Source organism: Carya illinoinensis, chromosome 6, assembly GCF_018687715.1.
Source record: "Carya illinoinensis cultivar Pawnee chromosome 6, C.illinoinensisPawnee_v1, whole genome shotgun sequence".
Classification (NCBI taxonomy): domain Eukaryota; kingdom Viridiplantae; phylum Streptophyta; class Magnoliopsida; order Fagales; family Juglandaceae; genus Carya; species Carya illinoinensis.
In genome coordinates this window covers 28094062-28113469 of record NC_056757.1, presented here as the reverse complement: position 1 = coordinate 28113469, position 19408 = coordinate 28094062, and the positions used below count along the sequence as shown (strand labels likewise).

General features: G+C 36.2%; 1 protein-coding gene across 2 annotated transcripts; it reads right to left on the bottom strand.

Annotated features, from left to right (window-relative positions):
* Positions 1-202: 202 nt before the first annotated feature.
* LOC122313458 (CSC1-like protein At1g69450) lies at positions 203-17861 on the bottom strand. Of its 2 annotated transcripts, none has more exons than XM_043128491.1 (11): positions 17708-17861; positions 15822-16182; positions 15072-15227; positions 13763-13826; positions 13161-13370; positions 10355-10546; positions 9735-10033; positions 7914-8190; positions 1610-1885; positions 786-1019; positions 203-650 (listed from the first exon to the last, which is right to left on the bottom strand). In XM_043128491.1, the coding sequence occupies exons 2-11, from the start codon at positions 16100-16102 to the stop codon at positions 489-491; spliced, it is 2151 nt and encodes a 716-aa protein (XP_042984425.1). In that variant the 5' UTR covers positions 16103-16182; positions 17708-17861; the 3' UTR covers positions 203-488. The 2 variants fall into 2 exon arrangements, with proteins under 2 accessions (XP_042984425.1, XP_042984426.1); XM_043128492.1 differs by having other exon boundaries at positions 15822-16154; positions 17708-17856.
* Positions 17862-19408: the final 1547 nt, after the last annotated feature.

Below are 19408 nucleotides of genomic sequence, written 5' to 3'. Positions count from 1 at the left end.
TTGACAATCAGCACTCTTTACCTAGGGTTCTTCTCTTGCTTAGGAGAATCATTCAAAACCACAGCTAGGCTAGAGAACGATTGGACTGAACCATATTGAAGCATATACACATCCAACATGTCACTAAATGTCCATAGGAATTTCAGGGGAAAAGGTTGGAGTTGGACAATGGGGCAATATTGGGATGTACTATTGCATGATCTTTTAAGGAAAAATCAGGTCGAGCATTCAAAACTTCAGGAAAAACTTCAGAGAAATTACATGCCAATATACGTACATGTGAGTTGTGACGTATATATGCCACACAGGGTAACAAAAAGCACACGCATGCTCACAAAGGATCTTTTTTTTTTTCCTTTTCCAGGACATTTTTTATTGCTCACGAAAAAGAATCAACCATCACATATGAAAGTGGCTATAAATAAATAAAAAAAAATACCAAAATTACCAGTCACCTTAATATGGCACAAACACAACATACCTCAGGCTCAAAATTGAGTAGACGATAACAGGGGGCTGTTAAGACTGTCGAGGTTTGCAGAGAACTGAATTGGCATCAATGCCGGGTCCTGGTAGGCAGTGACCAATTTATCAAAAAACTCGGCCATTGCAGCATCGTTCTGGTCATCTCTATCCTTCTTTATCAAAGTCTAAAAGCATGAAGACCAAGGTTAATGTCAAGGCGGGCTATTTGAAGGCAGTAATGATATTAAATTCTTTGAGAACTAGAAAAGGTTGGTGCTCTCTGGCATAAGATATCACTGTATTGTCACATGTAAACATACCTCAGCAGAGTAGGCAATGAAGATGGGTAGGAAACGTTTCCGGCAGTACTCATTGAAGAGAAGCGTGAGTATTGGAAGAGGGAAAATTAAAGTCGTAGCTAAAGACAGCTTCTTCAGTGTGAAGATTCCCACAGCAATAGCATGCATGAGTACCAGTGAAAATATCATTGAATTGTGTACAATAGGCCAAAACTTCCCTGCGGTTTCATACTTTGGTGCATACACATTTATAAACTGCATTGTAAATTTGTCAAGCATCAGCACTAGCTACTCAGATCTCGATATCCAAATTTTTGTAATAAATTATGACCACTAAAAACAAACTTCTGAAAAAAATTGTGAGAAACAAGACAACAAGTTGCTGCTCCCTTTATTTTCATCAGAAACGGAGAATCAGAATATATAACCAGGGAAATCCTTAAAATTGTTCTTATAAAAGCTGTAAGTAATTTTGATCAACTGAAAATAAAAGATGTGTAATAAAATGATATTAGGAGCACGAACTGATGAATGAACAGTTTGGCTCATTTGAATTTCACTTTATTGATCAAGATTTGCATTCATGATACAGAGATAACTACGTCCATAGTGTATATCTACCCAGCAAAATCTAATTAACCCAACTCTTCAATGACTGAATAAGAGTTCTAAAATTGATTTTCCAATTTAGGGCATGTTGACCAGTTGTGGAGATCTGTCATGCATCGATATTCAGTTTGACATGATTAAAGAGCCTTCCTCAATGTGATAAACCTACATGCTAAATTATATGAAACACACCCTCAGAAAAATGAGAGGGAGAGAAAGAGAGAGAGCCAACTAACCTGGTTACGGTAGATGATGTATCCAAAACAGAAGTACAATAAGAGGAATGGTAGAATTAGAGGAGCTAGGAAAAAATATGTAATCCCAAGAAGTCCAAAGAAAAGAAGTCTTGGAATGTCTCTGTGATAAGGAATAGAAGGAACTTCAAGTTCATCATCTGTACTTCCGGCACATGGTTTTCTTATTAGACTCCAGAGAAAAGGGACTAGGCGAAAGAGTTCAGTTGCAGTGCTTGTCCATCCAGAAGTGACAACATAAGCAATGAAAAATGATGCCTGCAGCCACAAAATATGATGTCATAATAATGAAAAAACAGTATTACATAACTGTCTTAGAGATATAAAACTACATGGGTATGTCATTTATATTCTGAACTGTCTAATCAGACAATTCTAATGACTCTTTTTATCAGATGCAAATGTGTGAAGGCACTAAGTTAAGACTTCTTTTTTTTTTTTTTTTTCCAAAAATCCAAGTTAGGGCTATTTTGTTTGAAGATGTAGTTGAAAAACCAAGAGAGAGAAAAAACTTTTGTTGTATTATTCATTGATTGCTATCCAACTATACATATACATACAATGACCATTACCCTCATAACATACACTTAATTACAATTATGTATTCTAACACTCCCCCTCAAGCTGGGTCATATATATCATATAAACCTAACTTGGAACAAATAAGCTTTAGCCGACTATGACATAGTGGTTTGGTAAACACATCTGCAAGTTGATTAGCAGACTTCACAAAGGGTGTAGAAATGTCACCACTGAATATCTTATCTAGAATGAAGTGACAATCAATTTCAATGTGTTTAGTCATCTCATGGAACACAAGATTAGACGGAATATGTACTACAGCTTGATTATCACAAAATAACTGAAGAGAGACAGGAGCTGGAAACCCAATCTTATGAATAAAGTGTTGCAACCATGTCAGCTCACTAGCAGTGTGAGCCATTGCTCTGTATTCAGCCTCTGCACTAGATCGAGCTAATACTGTTTGCTTCTTATTCTTCCATGTAACCAAGTTACCTCTTACAAAGGTACAATATCCAGTAGTTGATCTTCTATCTGAAAGAGAACTCGCCCAATCAGCATTTGAAAAAACTTCAATTCTAAGATTTCTATTTGGTCTATGCAACAATCCAAGGCCAGGAGCTTGCTTTAGATACCGAAGAATATGGATTACAGCATCCCAATGTGAGACCCTAGGCATTTGTAGAAATTGGCTTAATACACTTACTGCATAAGAATTATCAGGTCTAATGATAGTCAAATAATTTAATGTTCCAACAAGTCTTTGATACCGACCTAGATCTCCAAACAACTCTCTTTCCTCTTTCAAGAGTTTACGATTTGGATCCATAGGAGTGTCAATAGGTTGTGCACCCAACATGCCAGTTTCCTCCAAAAGATCAAGTACATATTTTCTTCGAGATAGTTTGATACCCTTTTTTGATCTGCTGACTTCGATTCCAAGAAAGTATCTAAGTTTGCCCAAGTCTTTTGTCTAAAACTGATTATGTAAAAATTGTTTCAACCTGACAATTCTAGCAGAGTTACTTCTAGTAATTACAATGTCATCTACATATATAACCAATAAGATATGACCTGCATCACCATGTAGATGAAATACCGAGTGGTCCGTTTGGCAACTATGAAGACCAAATGCCAATACAATATCAAAGAACCTCCCAAACCATGCTCGAGGAGATTGCTTCAAACCATATAATGCATTTTTTAACTTGCACACAATACCTCGACACTCCCCTTGAGCAATAAACCCAGGTGGTTGCTCCATATACACTTCCTCATTTAAGTCACCATGTGGGAATGCATTTTTTAACATCTAACTGAAATAGGGGCTAATCCAAATTAGTAGTAAGAGAGATTAATACCCGAACATATGAAATTTTGGCAACAGGGGAGAAAGTCTCGTTGTAATCAATGCCATAATTTTGAGTGTAATCCTTAGCAACCAAGCGAGCTTTCAGACGTTCCACAAAACCATTAGGATGAAATTTGACTATATATACCCATCTACAACCAACAGGTTGTTTTCCTAGCGGTAGAGGAACAAGATCCCATGTCCCAATATGGTGAAGAACATCTATTTCATTTTCCATAGCTGTCCTTCATCCCGGATCAGATAAAGCATCTGAAGAAAATGATGGAGACAAGGTATGACAAGAGACATATTGGCTAATCGAATGTTGAGTAACACAAGAATGAGTAACTTTATGGAGAGCATTAGGTAGAGATTTTGAAGCACTAGGTAACTCAGAATCTGAAGACGGAGACAAAGTTGGTGGAGGCAGGGGAGCTAGGGGTCGTAAGCAACGCGAGTACATCTGTAGGGGGACAAGAGAAGACATTGAAGGGGGTTGAGTGACTGTGGGTGATCGTGGAGGAGAAAGGATAAGAGTAGGTAATGGTAGAGGATCACACTCAACAACCGAAAACGTATCTAAGAAATAGGGTATGGACTCAAAAAATATGACATCAGCACTCGTGAAGTAGCATCTAAGAGCAAGATTACATCAACGATATCTTTTTTGAGTCCGAGAATAACCAACAAAGAAACACTTCATAGCACGTGGATCAAGCTTATCAAAGCTTGAGCCAATGTTATGAACATAGCAAACGCACCCAAAGATTCTGGGTGGAAGAGAAAATGATGGCAATGAGGGAAACAAGATGGAGAAGGGAGAGGAACCATCAAGGATAGATGAAGGCATATGGTTGATAAGGTGACATGCAGTAAAAACACCATCACTCTAGAAATGTTTAGAAACATGCATGTGCAGTAAAAGTGCTCAGGTTACATCTAACAAATGGCGATTTTTGTGTTTAGCCACCCCATTTTATTGGGGTGTATAAGAGCATGAAGTTTGATAAACAATTCCATTATTGCTTAAGCAAGCAGCAAAGGCATTAGATTGACATTCTTTAGCATTGTCAAAACGCAAAACTTGAACTTTTTTGTCTAAATTGAGTATTTCTTTCTGAAAGACTTTGAATATGGAAAGAAGTTCAGATCGTGCTTTCATCATAAACAACCATGTCATAGAAACTTGTTTGATACAATGTTGAATGGTCCCCATATATAAGAGGGAACCAATGCAAAATGACAAGATGCTCGATTATCAATTCGAGGTACAAAAGACACACGATAGTGTTTACTAAGCTAATATGTTTCACAAGGAAAGGGAGACACATTTCTAAGATTCCTAACTTGACGTTTCAAAAGAGAAAGAGATGGGCGTCCAAGGCAACAATGCCATTCAAAAGCAGATGATGATGAGGAAGTGAGGGCTCCAATGGGTGACTGCTCAACATTAAGATAATACAGAACACTAGCTTCATGCCCCACACCAATCTTTTTCCCCACCTTGAGATCCTGAAAGATACATACAGAGGGATAAAAGGTCACAGAACATTGAAGATTTTGAGTAATTTTACTAATGGACAACAAACTAAAGGGAAAACTAGGAGTGTATAGAACAGATGATAAGGATATAGAATCAGTGAGCTTGGTGGATTCAATGCCTGTAACTTTAGCAAGAGAACCATTAGCAAGAGTAACACTCTTGGGAAATGACATAGTACCTAACTTAGATAAGGAATGAGACAAACCGGTCAAATGTTCATTAGCTCCTGAATCAATGATCCATGAATTTTGGATAGATGAGACAAGACATGCGGATGTTGTATCTGGTTGGGCAAGAGTAGCTTTGGAAGATGAAGTCGCCCATGTGACTAAAAACTGATCATACTCATCCTTCGATATACTAACCATTTTTGGAGTCAAGTTGGAGCTCGTTGCTTGTGATGTAGCGTCTTAGCAAATGACCTGATTAGCAGATCCAGATGGTCTACCATGTAGATTCCAACAATACTCCATCAAGTGGTTAGCGCGACCACAATGGATGCACTTACGAGATTCATAAGCTCGAGTGCGGTTACCTCTGACATCACGTCCCCCACGTGCATCTCTACCACTCCGGTCTCCACGCCCACCAGGAGCAACATAGGGGGTAAATAAAATGGATTTCTCATTACTCTAATAAGAAGACAGCTGACATCCCTGTCCAGATAATGTGGCTCGCTGAAGTCGGGGTAACACATCAGGAAATGAGGGAAGTTGTGGGCTTGCCAAAATTTGAGAGCGCACCGACTCATACTCAGGTTTTAAGCCAATAAGAAAACGAACAACACTGAACTCTTCACGTTGTTTTAGCATGGTTGAAACATCAAAAGTGATAGGTTGATTAATTTTGAGTTCTTCACATATGCTCATCACTTGAGAATAATACTCTTCTAGGCCCAAAAGACCATGTTCCAACGCAAAAAATTGTTGACACAACTCATAAATATGGGTTATGTTTCCAGCACCCGAGTACATTTGTTTGAGATGCCTCCATATCTCTTAAGTGGTGTCAAAGTAAACTAAACTAGCACAAATATTTGGCTCAATACCAGCCAACATCAAGGAGCAGATTTGACCATCTTCTTGCTCCCATTGAGCAAAAGTAGAACTAGTTGAATTAGGCATTGGATCAACCAAGTGAGTACGACGAAGATCCTTGCCTTTCAAAAACATTTCAACAGATTTTGACCACAATATATAGTTTTTTCCATTCAACTTCACCGTAATCATAGGCATATTAATGTTTGGTGCAATAAACAGTGACTCAAACTTAGCTGCCATGGAGAAAGTATGAAAATATGGATGAAAACCAAACAAATACAAGCTGGAAAAATAGAAACCCAGCTTAAAAACCAAATCTCGGATCTCTATCAATTGAAAACAGATTGTACCGGCCAAAACAACCAATTTTCGGGCCTGAACCGGCCTGTTTTGGTCTTAACTGGCCGGAACCGGTACGTATCGGCATCGGCCTATTTCGGGTTTTTCGATATCAAGTCCAAAGAAAAGCTTAAACTGAGAATAAGCTATCCTAACCAGGGATAAGAGAAGCTGGGTTACCGTATTCCTGTTACCAAACAAGTGCTATTCCAAATAGGAATAGGTTCTTACTCCAGGTTGGAACATGCACAGTCGAGGATAAGATAGTGGAGACCTGCAACCAAACGCCCCTAGACTTCCTCTCCGGCCGGTGATGAACAGTCCCTCCGGCAGCCGTTGGAGATGGAAAAACTCACTAGAGTGGACAGACCATGCCGATGATCTCGATTCCGGTGTCCATTACCGGAGAAAACCACTTTTGTCACCAAAAACCTCTTGGAGAAGAAAAACTACCTGTCGAAAAACCTCATAGCCACCAGCAACCACCAACAACCACCACTAGCTCCGTCGCACAACCACAAACGACTAGCCACCAGCAACCACCAACAACTACCACTAGCTCCGTCGCACAACCACCACCGACTACTCAACGCTCTGATACCATGTAGTCGAAAAACCAAGAGAGAGAAAAAACTTTTGTTGTATTATTCATTGACTGTTGTCCAGCTATACATATACATACAATGACCATTATACCCTCATAACATACACTTAATTACAATTATGTATTCTAACAGAAGAGAATAATGCACCAGGATGTGTTGACCAAGGGAGCTAGGGCAAAGATCAATTCAAAAGGAAAAATTGAGTTGTAAAGCCAAGCATGTGTTAATAAGAATTTCATAAGCATATCTGTTGCCTAGGTGCTATGAGGCTAGGATAAAGTTCCTTCTTTGGGAAGCAATTTTAAGCTGTCTGGGTCCAAATTGTCAGATTGTAACATTTCAATCACATAATTTGGTAAATTGACTTTGCTAGTACCAATTATACCACATAGTATGAATGAAAAGCTCAACCTGTTCTTGAAACAAACATGGATTTCTATTTAAATCCATTTTTGGGGGTTCAGGAAAAATGGCTAAAAATGTAAGGTAGTCAGATTACCCTGTACAAATGACCAGAGTACAGGAGGACTGTTGTCCCTTCAGTGGGATTGAAACAAAAAATAATTAACTTATTAAATTAAATTCGAAATTTTAAAAGAGCAAGGAAATTGAAGATAGAATCATATATAGCCAGTGAATCATTATACTTTTGCTATTTAGTTCAAATTCAGTAGTCATATGATTTCATGTATTTTAACAGTCATTACAACCATATATATGTGTGTATATATATCTGTCAAACAGAAAGTCCATAAATATAAAGATATAACATTCTTAAGAAAGTTTCGCCTTCACGAATTTATATATGCCAGGCCAATTTTTCTTCATTTTTTTTTTCTAAATCGGGTAGAATTATAAAAAACGTTTCCAGGAAACTTGATCTCACCTGTGCTGGAACTGCAACAGCTAGCTTGGCAGGAATATTCCTCGGATCAAGGACTATGGAAACCTGATATAAAACTGATCCAGAAAATGTAGTTGCAAAGAAGATGTTCCATATCGTGAACCAAAGTACTTTGTCGCATGCACTCTTTTCTATATCACTATGGGAAATGTATCCTTGAATGGAAGAAAGCAACTCCATTATGGGGGGCACCATTTTCAAAAACAGCATAAGAATAAGACTGGGAAGGTATCCTGTAATTACTTCACTGATAAATGTTCTGGAAGAAGACACATAAAGTTAGTGATTTGCACTGTCAGGAATCAGGAATTTAAAGAAGACAGGAATTGAGATTGCACATAAAGGGTTCAAGTTTCAACATATTAGCATGTTAAGCTACATGTGGATAACCACCGATCAGATGGTATCACACAAAGATCATTGTATCAGGACAAAGGCAATTTTCCTTGACCAATAAAATTCAGTCAACGTGACTGCAGTTTTTATTTTCAATTCCTAATGGCCCTGTGTACTTTAAGCAATAAATGTAATGATATATAATAAGTTGATACATGAAATTGTAGCTAAACTTCGCAACAATATTGCTCCAAACTGGAAACCATCATACTCTGTAATCATGTTATCAATCTCCCATACAAATCAGAGAAGCAAGTTATTCCTTGAGAACATTAAAATAGACATAATAAAATGAAGTTAAGCCTCTCTGGACTGATGTACAGGGCGCAAGCCCCCCCTCCTCCCACAAAGACTTCACATAAATGGGTACGCCCCCAAGAACTAATTAAACTGACATAAAACTTCCCCCACCTCGTTTGAAAAATTATTGAATTAATATGACATGGCACCCTACAAACCTAACCACAAATCCCATTATGGAATGTATCGTTTATCCAATGAAGCAGATTTTTCTTGACTTACCTTAGTGAAAGACTGCATTTATTTCAGCAAAATTTTACAATATTAAATTCAGCCTCTTTATTTAGTGATTCTAAACTTAATTTCATCTGAATACTACTTTAACAAGGACAGTGACAAAGAAACAGCATTAAAGTATCCAACATGAATAAGAGGTATCACACAGGAAACAACTATGAACATACCCACATTAGGAAGAACCAGAAAAAATAAGAAAGCCCTTTGCGAAAAATCGAAGTCAAGGCCAGCATTTGAGCTGTAGCTTTCAACCATAGGGTTTAGATAGGGCCTTAAACAAGATCTTATGGGGAAGTCGAGTAATTATATTTCTTTCAGCCAAATGCTAAAGCCAAACCAAATTCTTCATTGCTGTTTGTGGGCATGGATGCCATAGATGTGCATATTTGACTCTTTTATACATTTAGATGTCCATCTGAAGGACTCCAGGCTTATTCTGGTTAATTCAATAAGAGGTAGGGTCATTCTGAACCATTTCTATCACAAGTATGCATGAAATTTGCTACAATAAATTTTCTAGTTCTGAAAACTGCATTATAGATAGACGGTCTCTTGACTGAAGAAAGTTTATGCTGTCATTGTCAACCAGCAACCGTTAAATTTCACAATTAGTTTAAATTTAAGTAACCCTAGATTAATCTTTAAGTATGTAGTGAGAGAAAGTACTCAATACTTCAATATATATACCAATATCATCCCTAAGACCGGAAATATTTAAAATCTCTTTGGAAGTTAATATTCATCTTATCTATAAACATTTATCACCTTGTATTACTTATTGGAAATTTAATTTAGAGAGGTGAAACTTGGAAATAAAAGATAGATAAAGTAAGTTTAACAATAACAATAATAAGTATGACGACTACTTACATGGTAAGAATGCTTTTCAGGAAAGGCAACCAAACTTCCAACTGGCTCAGGTTGGTAAGGCCTTGGACAAATACAACAGGAATAAGGAATAAGATTGTAAGAAGAATACATGCAACAACAACCACCAGCTTACAAATCCATCTCCGCATGAAGGTTGAGGAAAAAAAGGGCCAGTAAACATCATTAGGTTCTGGAGCTTGCTCTGTGACCCACTGAATGGGATTGATTGATTGTCTCAAGTGAAAAGCAATTGCAGCACCATATCGAGACTTGAAGGACACAAAGGCAGCCGGAATTTCCTTTTACATTAAAGAAAGAATGGATGTTATACCGGTTCAAACTCATGGATAAGCATTGAAACATAATAGTTTATGGACAACACTGTAACAAACAAGTTACAGACTTACTTAATTCAAAGACGTGATGTATAACAACGCATTTTCTCACATACCCAATGGTGGGTGGTACTTCATGATATTTATAGCTTAAACACAACAAAGCAAAACTCACCACTGGAATGCATGAATACTTGAACTTATGAAAAGATTCCAACCAACAAGGAGAAAACTAACAAAAGAAAAAATTTCTACAACAAGATGAGAGAATAGTTTAGCACATACTTCTCCTGCCAATGAAACCTCTGATTGCCCCAATCTCACATTTTCCTCTATATCTTCTAACTTCTTTTCATACTGATTTACAATATCAACCTTGCGTCCAAACAGTCCAAAGCAATTTCCACACCTATACTTGTTTTGAGTAGAGCTTGATTGCAAGTGAATAATCCTTCTGTACAACTTCTTTGCATCATTCTAGGGGACAAAAATGAAACAATCTTAGCAAAAAGGTACAGAAAGATAATGTAAGGGATCAAAGGATGTGAACTACAACGTAGCACCGACATTTCACATACAAGACCCTAAATATTTGTCTTCACATGATACGCAATTTTTTCTTAAAAAAAGGTTGACTAAATATGAAATCTACATTGAGGCCTGGCTTGGTTTCACAAACCTCTGAAACCATCTCATCCCATCTCAACATCCAAATACCATTCAAACACAAACATTTTTCAATTTCAAATTTTCAACTTTTTCATCTAATTATTACTTAATCATTACAAGTTTCCCAAACTTACAAACAAAACATAAAAAACAATTCAAAATTTTTCAAATCCCAAAACAAAAATAGTATTAAAAATTTATATTCTAACCCTCTTTTAATTTTATAATTTTTTTATTCAACTTTTTTCTCTCTCCTTTCCTAAAACCCTATAAAAATCTTAACTCAAATTATTTCACTACTATTCACAAATTATCTCACTACTATTCAAAAATTTCTCATCTCATCTCATCTGTGTATGCAAACGAGGCCTGAGTCAAACAGAGATAAAGGCAAACCTTTTCATTCACATGCAACTATTTGAAAGAAATGGATGCATGAATATAAACAATATTCATGGCTTGCATTGGTGGGTGGGTACATGTACAGTGCACCACACTTTTTCTTTTTCTTTTTTCTTTTTTCTTTTTAAAGGACAATAACCTAATTTTATGATAAAGCCCTAACTTGGTGCCGGAAGAATACCGTAGTAACAAATTCAAACACCTTGGAGGTCACATATCTCAATGAAGCCCAGAACCAAAGTGCAAAAACCACTACTTAACCAGTTACAAAACTTTCAAGGCTCAAAACTATAAGAATCCTACATCAACCCTTCATGCTGGTTAGCTCCCTAACCAACTCTAGAAAGTCCTATATTGCATCTCTTTGTTATTTCTCTCCAAAACGTGTACCATGGCTAAGCTATGGCTTTTCCTCTACATCAGGGGAGGTTTCACGACATGAAATTTGAACAGCTTTATGATCTCATATATATATATATATGTGTATATATATATATTCGGGGGAGGTATTTTATCATCTAGGGGATTTTGGAAAATGTAAGGCTCTGGGTGGATCAAGTGTTAAGGTTATGAGCATCATATATTGCACTCCATATTTTGCTAATGAAATTTATCCTTGATCTTCTCCGCTCATGGACAAGCGTTTGTGTTGAACCACATAAATAATCAGTCATGATCCATGATTCATTACCCATATACAATGCTTTTATAATTCGAGGCATTACAATTCCTCCCACTCCTTGTGTCTTTGAAAAGTCCCCCATGTTACTGCAATACCACTGCGCCACATGAAATTAGCTAGCCACATTTCCTCTTTGGATGGGATGACAGTGAACTTTTGGAAATTGTGTGAGGATTTTTTGGTATTCTGAGGCTTAAGGTTTTGAGTGTTTCTCGCCATTTTTATTTTCCATCTTTAGTTAGTGAAATCTCTCCCCCACATAAATAATCTGTCCTTGTGTGTAATTTATTCATTTCATTTTTGCCTTCTCCGCTTGTTTGCTATCTAAAAATCCAAATTAATCATAACAAGGACCAGCAAGCTATTTGAAAAATGTACTTATTGCTGGAAAAACCCACTCTAGCTCACCTGATTAGGACTAGAGTTAATTAAGAGTTATGGTTTTTGTGAGATGGCGGTAGCAGAAGTGGAGTATCTCTTCTTTAGAACCCAATACCAATGGATGGCTGCTCACTTTTGTATTTCAGTTTCTAGTTTTCAGGTTTTTTATTATTGTTCCAGTTTCGTGATTAGGTGCTTATCTTGTTTATTCCTTGTGTACACTGATAACAGTTATGATTATCAATAAATCTTCACTTATTTATCAAAAAAATTCAACAGAATTTTAGGTTCTTTTTCTCTTACTGTGACAACCTCACAACGGACTCATGACTTTGTCCATCAACAAAATTTATTCTGGCTCGTTAATTCTTTTAGAACTCCATGATTTTGCTTTTTTATTTTTTCTCAGCACCCTAAAGTGGTTCCCCTTTGTTTCCTCTAAGAAGGTGTGCTTCAAGGGAAGGCCAACATAGGAATACATTGTATTACGCCCCCAACTGCATTATTCAAATTCAACACTCAGCTTCATAATTCATGTACTTGTGAGCTGCAATACCCTCCTTGTTCCATGTTGGCAACTGGATGTTGTTTCATGTAACCATTTTCAAGATTAATACAAGTAAATGCTAGTCGTAATGCTCAACTATTGGTTCATTTATTACTTCTCCAATCAGAAAATTGAGTTTCCAGAGATATATATCAGAAGTAGGAAAACAGAAAGATTCATAAATCACAAGTAACATCACATTGACCAGGTATCAAAAGTAAAATCACCAAGAAGCAGATCAAGCACACATGATTCAGTATTATTCCAGAAGATAAAACATAACTTTACTTAAAAAAAAAAAAAAAATTCCCTGAAAATAAAATGTCTGAAAGAAGAATTTAATCGAAGGGAGGAAACCTCAAAACATACAAGCATCTGAAAGGATAACAAAAATTAGACTAAATGCTTACAATGAGAGCCCGAAGCTTGTTTGTCCGACGAACAACCATATGTGACAGATATGTTGAAGGGTGATACTCTGTAAAAAAGCTCTGAATACTGTCACTGATGCTGCTCCCAACAGAAACAGGGATACCACGAACTAAGATGGTGAACTGATGTGGCTGAGGCTTGGATGAATGAAAATAAGCAATCCTTTTTGAAGAAACATATTTATATTCCTGCAGAAACAGATGAAGATCAGTAACTAAGTCAAGTTTTGGCTCTTGTAGGACTGTTATAACCGTAGTTGCCTTCATTTAGATATTTTTCCATTTCTCTTCATTTGCTAGGAGTCCACACAATTTAACTAGTAACTTTAGAAGAATGCCAGGTCAATACCATCATATTCAGAAGCTGTGGTCATTACTTTCCTTTCCAATATGTGATGTGTAAAGATCTACCAACAAGACATAAAACTAATATGTCACCCCGGCTTTGACACTCCCTATCCCCGTGATAATGTCCCAGTTGTAGAATTATTAAGATTCCAATCTCAATTAAAAGGCATAGGGCTTTGGATTATTATCTAGTCATTGAGATAGATCAGTAGAACCTCACAAACTTGACTTACATAATATAGTAGATAGCAGACAAAAATGGTGAGAATATACACAGCGCAGAAGTGAACCCATAACCTGCAAAAAACAAAAAATTTTAAGCTTCTCCCAACAAATATTTCATACTTGAAGAAGATATGAAGTTCTTTTTTCTTTTTCTTTTTCTTTTTTTTTTTTTTAACAAAACTACCCAAGATCACCGGGCTGCTTAATTAGCATGGAGGTTTTATTCAATACCCAGAATGCCAGTTGACATGGAAAGAAAGCCTAAAATAATTGGGAACACTATTGTACCCACTAGATCTTATTCATGATGCAATCAGAAGAAAAAGAAAAGAAATGTGCACTGAAATGACCCAGGTAATTGACTTTTCCCCAAAAAGTTAGGGAGTGAGTGATGGTGGAGGGATAACGGATAGCTTTCATATTCAGTGTTTGCTTCAGTTATATGTGGCTGATCAATTTACAATTTGGTTTAGGCTAAGGGCCAACGTAGATGTAAAACTCCACAATCAATTAGTTCATCATCGGAATTCAAATGTCAGAAATATCTAGATTTATATGATCCAGCTCTAGACATTTTAATGCTGAGAGTGGTAGCCAGTATCTCAAACATCAACCTCATACAATAATAACAAGCATCTATTGTAGAACTACCAAGCGCTTTTCTAAACCTGATGTTTGCTATTGCATGAGTTAAAATATAAACATTGATAATAAATAAAATCAAAGTTGATTTATTATAAAGAAAAGGCAGCTGGAATCAATCAAAACAGGAGTCAACTGGAAAGATTGCAACATCCAAAATGACAATTGGACTACTAACCATGGAAAATGATTATAAGTGCATCTAACTGATGTTTATAAAGGAAACCTTCCACACAAAAAACATAAACTTAACCATCAAAGTCTTTACTTTCAATCCTCCAAAATAACAGTTCAAAAACAAAAAGAGAATCTTCATCATTTAACAAATAAGATTTGAGATATATGGTAAATTATGGTCCATGGAATCAAGACTGCTTCTTTTGAGATTTTGTATCTGAGCTCATAATGTTGAAGCAATTGAAAAGGGAACAGCATGGTAGAGTAAACTACTCTCACACAAAAGAAAAAAAATCTTGTCAAGCTACATGACACTGGACCAATACTTGCTACACTAGAATCCGAAAAAGGACTGGTAGATTGGGCTTGACATGGCTGAAAGCCACTGCCAAATGCATGTGTGCTTCCCTCACTCTTTAGTAGGCTTTAGCAGTATTCTGAACTACTTCCCTCCAGGCCCTGCTTCATGTAAAAGTTAAATTCTGAGGTAACATTCACCTTTTTGAGCCGGTTTCTACATTTGAAATAGAAAATACATCCAGAGAATTATTTGAAATATCAACCAAGTCAATATCTTCAAGCTGATCTCCTGTGCAGTTCACTGGAAGTAGAACAAAGATCCCAATGATCCCAGCAACCAAAAATACTTTCAAGCTGCAGCATTCACATAATAAGCATAACACTGAGCCAAAGATAATAGAAGTGGAAAGGGTGAAAAAGCAAAAAACGAAAAACCAATTCAAATGCTGGATATCAACATCAAAAGCAACAACAACGGTCAAACAGTGCTCTATAATGGTACAAAAGGAAAGAGATTTAAGAAGACTGCCAAGAAAGATGAGGAGTCACAGTAAACAGAAGGTGCCACCCATATCAGTCTTGCCAACCCTCATTTGGCACACATGAGAATTGGGTCTTCACCTTTTATTTTTTGGTTCTTCATCATTTTTCTTTTGATTCTTAAGCATCTATTATTTAATATCTGAACCTTTCTTTCTGTTGCATTCTGTTAAGAGTGCAATACACCTACAATCCATGGAGTCTTTAACTAAGCACCTCTCTTCATTTGGTCAACAACAGTACATCTGAATGTATTTGCATGCCACTGTGGCCTGAAATTAATTCAATCTAGTCCAATAAATTTAAGCAAAGGGAATTCTTTCTCCCCTCAAAAAGTAAACATGCAAACTAAGAACAAAATTAGATGAATGAAATGAGAAGAAAACAGCTGTGAACGACCCGTATTACCTGAAGGTTATGATACGCATAAAGACCACAGCATCCAAGCCTGAGGATGACAGTAGTTCCTCTTCAGAAAGCTTCCACGCCCTTCTCACCCAACCAGGAGAAGGTATCAGCCTTTCAAGATTGAAATGACTTCTCCGTTTAGAAGTTCCATCAACCAGCAAGCGGGGTATATAAATGTCATAATTACTTGGTTGTTTCCTTAGAATAGAGTACAATGTGAAGAATAAAACACATAGCCCAGAATTTATTCCAACAGATGTTAAAAGAGCAGATACAAGCATTTCTTCAGAGAAATCTCAAGGCCTCGAATTAGATGATCTATCATCCACCAAACTGCACCAAGCATGAATGCTTGAGGATACTGGTATAAAGTTCACATCCAACTTAAGTTAAAAGCTGTAAAAAACATACAATAACAATATGTGTGCATGTGTGTCAAGCGCACAAATGAAAATTTATGAGATACAGCAGGGTGTTGCTGTATGTTCAATACATTCAAAAACTAAAACAGATGGATGCATTAGAAAAATTGCAAGGGTGTGTTTACTGTTAAGTGCAACCATTGTCATCAATACAGCCTAGAGATGCTTTCCTAAGCAAAATCAATCCATCCAACTCATCAATCAGATGGAAGTGAACCTAATTAGCCTTTACGTCATAATTCACCATGAAAGCAACAAGGATTGTTTAGACTAAACAACTGTAACTAAATCCCATAGTGTAAGCGATTTACATGTTCCATTGACATAGAAGGGAAGCCAAACTAAGTTGATGACACAGACATATTAATGCGGTATTATGAATGAAATCAACCACCAATATACGATATGGGCAGTTGAAATCCACAGTTTATAATAAGGAAGCTAAAATTATTGACAAAGGTAAACAAGTTACCTTGGAACTGAGATGTTGGCAATATCACACAATCAAATATCCACAAGAAATTATATGGCGTATTGTTATGTGTGTGCGTATCACATATGACGTGCACACACACACACCATGGTGACCCATATTAAATTGGATTTTGGAACTCTCCAAGTGAAACTTAATTAAAATTCAAGTAACACAAAACCTATATAGATGATGCTCAAGGAAGGGAGCCTAATCTATATCAAAGCCATTTTAGGGAAAAGAAATACTTCAAAAAAAAAAAAGTTTGACTTAGCATTGACGTCATTGGAAAATACTTGTATGCCTATGCCTTATATCGGTAACAACTGATATCTGCACAATCTAAGTTCTATTGATCTATAGTGCAACACAATTCTAGGACGGTGACCCCCACAACTCACTCGATAGCATCCATCATGCCCGATTACATGACTGTTCTGCATTTTGCAACACAGATTGCGAGATAACTTCACAAAACAAAAAGGCAAGCGATCAACAAATCTATCAACTCTTTATGCAAGGAATAAATCCGAGTCAGTATCTAAAATGAGAGATCTTGCTTGTTCATTTTCCTTTTTCTACTCTTTTCACTGAAGTTTATAAGCAAGATGGCTTGCAGGCAAAACTGCTGAAAAATCCCAGTAGAACGGGGTCTCGACGAGGATCAAAATGCCGGAGTAAAGGTATAAAAAATTGGCAAGGTCAGAGGAGCTTTTCAGTTCAAAACCGGAGAAATGCCCGGTGAAATCGCATGCTTATAATCCGTAACTCTCAATGTTTCTGTCAATCTCAAACAGTCAAGCTAGAGCCAACATACCTATATACTTGATTTGGATTCAGAGCTCAATGATTATGCAAAGTCAAGTTCAAGAAGCATAAGAAACGAATGCAATAAAGAAAGAAACCTAAAAAATAACAGCAACCAATCAAAAGAAGAAAAAAGAACAACAATAAGCATGGCAAGTATACAAAAGTGAGAAAGAGATTAGAACCTGGTGTTGTTCGCACTGTGAAGCGAAGTGAACCCAACTACTGTTTGCCAAAAATCTAAATCAGTTCCAAAACCGACTCTTATAGGATGCAGATGTTTCTTATTTCTGTGTTAGTTGCTGCTGATTCGTGTTGCCAAAAATGCCCCTGCAATCTTGCTGACCGAAAGAAAACGCCAGCAGATGCTCCGTATCGTATCGGTTTAGCGTATAAATCCAATTATTTTTGTTTATTTCCTGACGCTGGGAGTAAAAATGACTCGGATGAATCGGATATTTTCTGGTGTATTCGAATCGATCGAGGTTGTTTTGGGGAGTTCGGTTTTGGCGGAAACGAACAGTAGGTACTGGTCAACGGCTTACAACTGCCAGTCAACGAGCGACATGAGTTAGCTGTCATTTTTTTTAAAATTTTTTTTTTTTCAGTCGGTAGATGCAGTCGGTTGTAAAAAAATGAATTAATACAAGACCTACATGAAAAAAAATTATTTTTATAACTTTTTTTATTCATGTATGTTCTCCTGAATATTTATAATTTTTTTTTATTCATTCCATATAGCCGACTGCACGTTGATTGCATTTACTGATTGTATATAGCAAAGCCTTTTTTTTTTTTTTTCCCTTCGAGAAATTCAAATTTTGTCGACAAGCCAATTTGTTTAGGTACGAGCACTTGAATGTCAAACATCCACCAAATGTCATCGGATCGCGAGATTTTTAATTTATTATAATTAAAAAAAGAAAATGGTATAAAAGAAGAGTAGTTATAGGCTTATTAAAAAATATATATATAAAATAAATAATAAATAGGTAATAAAATAGTAATAATTCTATCATTTTTCATAGAAAAATCCTACAAAAGAATCACATATTGATGTGGTAATGTCCTCTTTTTTTTTTTTTTTTTTTTCTCCCCTTTTCACGTGCCTCTCCCCTCCCCTCCTCCCATTTTTCCTCTCTTTCTACCCCCTCTTCATACCCTCCATGGTGGTTGAGAACTAAATTAGGGTGGGTAGAACCCATTGATAGGTGTCGTGAGCTTGTCGTATACTGTATCGTGGTCGACGATCAATATTAGTTAGTCGAGATGGTCGCAACATGCTTGGCCAATGACCATTGTCTGTTGGTTAGGGTTGTCAAGAACCATCTTGGGGGCAGAAAACATCAGCAAGGGAAAGGGAGGGAGGGGAGAGGCACATAGAAAGGAGGAGAAAGAAAGAGAGATGTTGCATAATAATAATGCACTACATCAGTGTATGAAATTCTTTTATAAGATTTTTTTATATATCTAACAGTTCTCTTAAAAAAATACGTACTTGTCATGTATCTAAAATATATATATATATATATATATATATTTAATACATTTTTAAATAATTCAAAAAAAATTCCCTCCAATCCAACTTAAAAATGTTATATATTTCGTAATCTCATTAATTTTAGCTTGTTTTTAGGAGTGAGATGATCTCATATATTCTATGAATAGTAATAAAAAAATAAAAAAATATTAAATAATAGTAAATAATAATAAAAAATAACAAAAAATATGTAAAAAATAATAATAAAATATTAAATAATAGTAGAGTATTTATCCAAACTAGCCCTTAATCTTTTTCTTTAGAAATAACATCTTTTTTACTTTCTAGATGCAAAATTACAATCAGAGTTAGATCTTCACTTCTAACCTATAAATTTATCTCAATT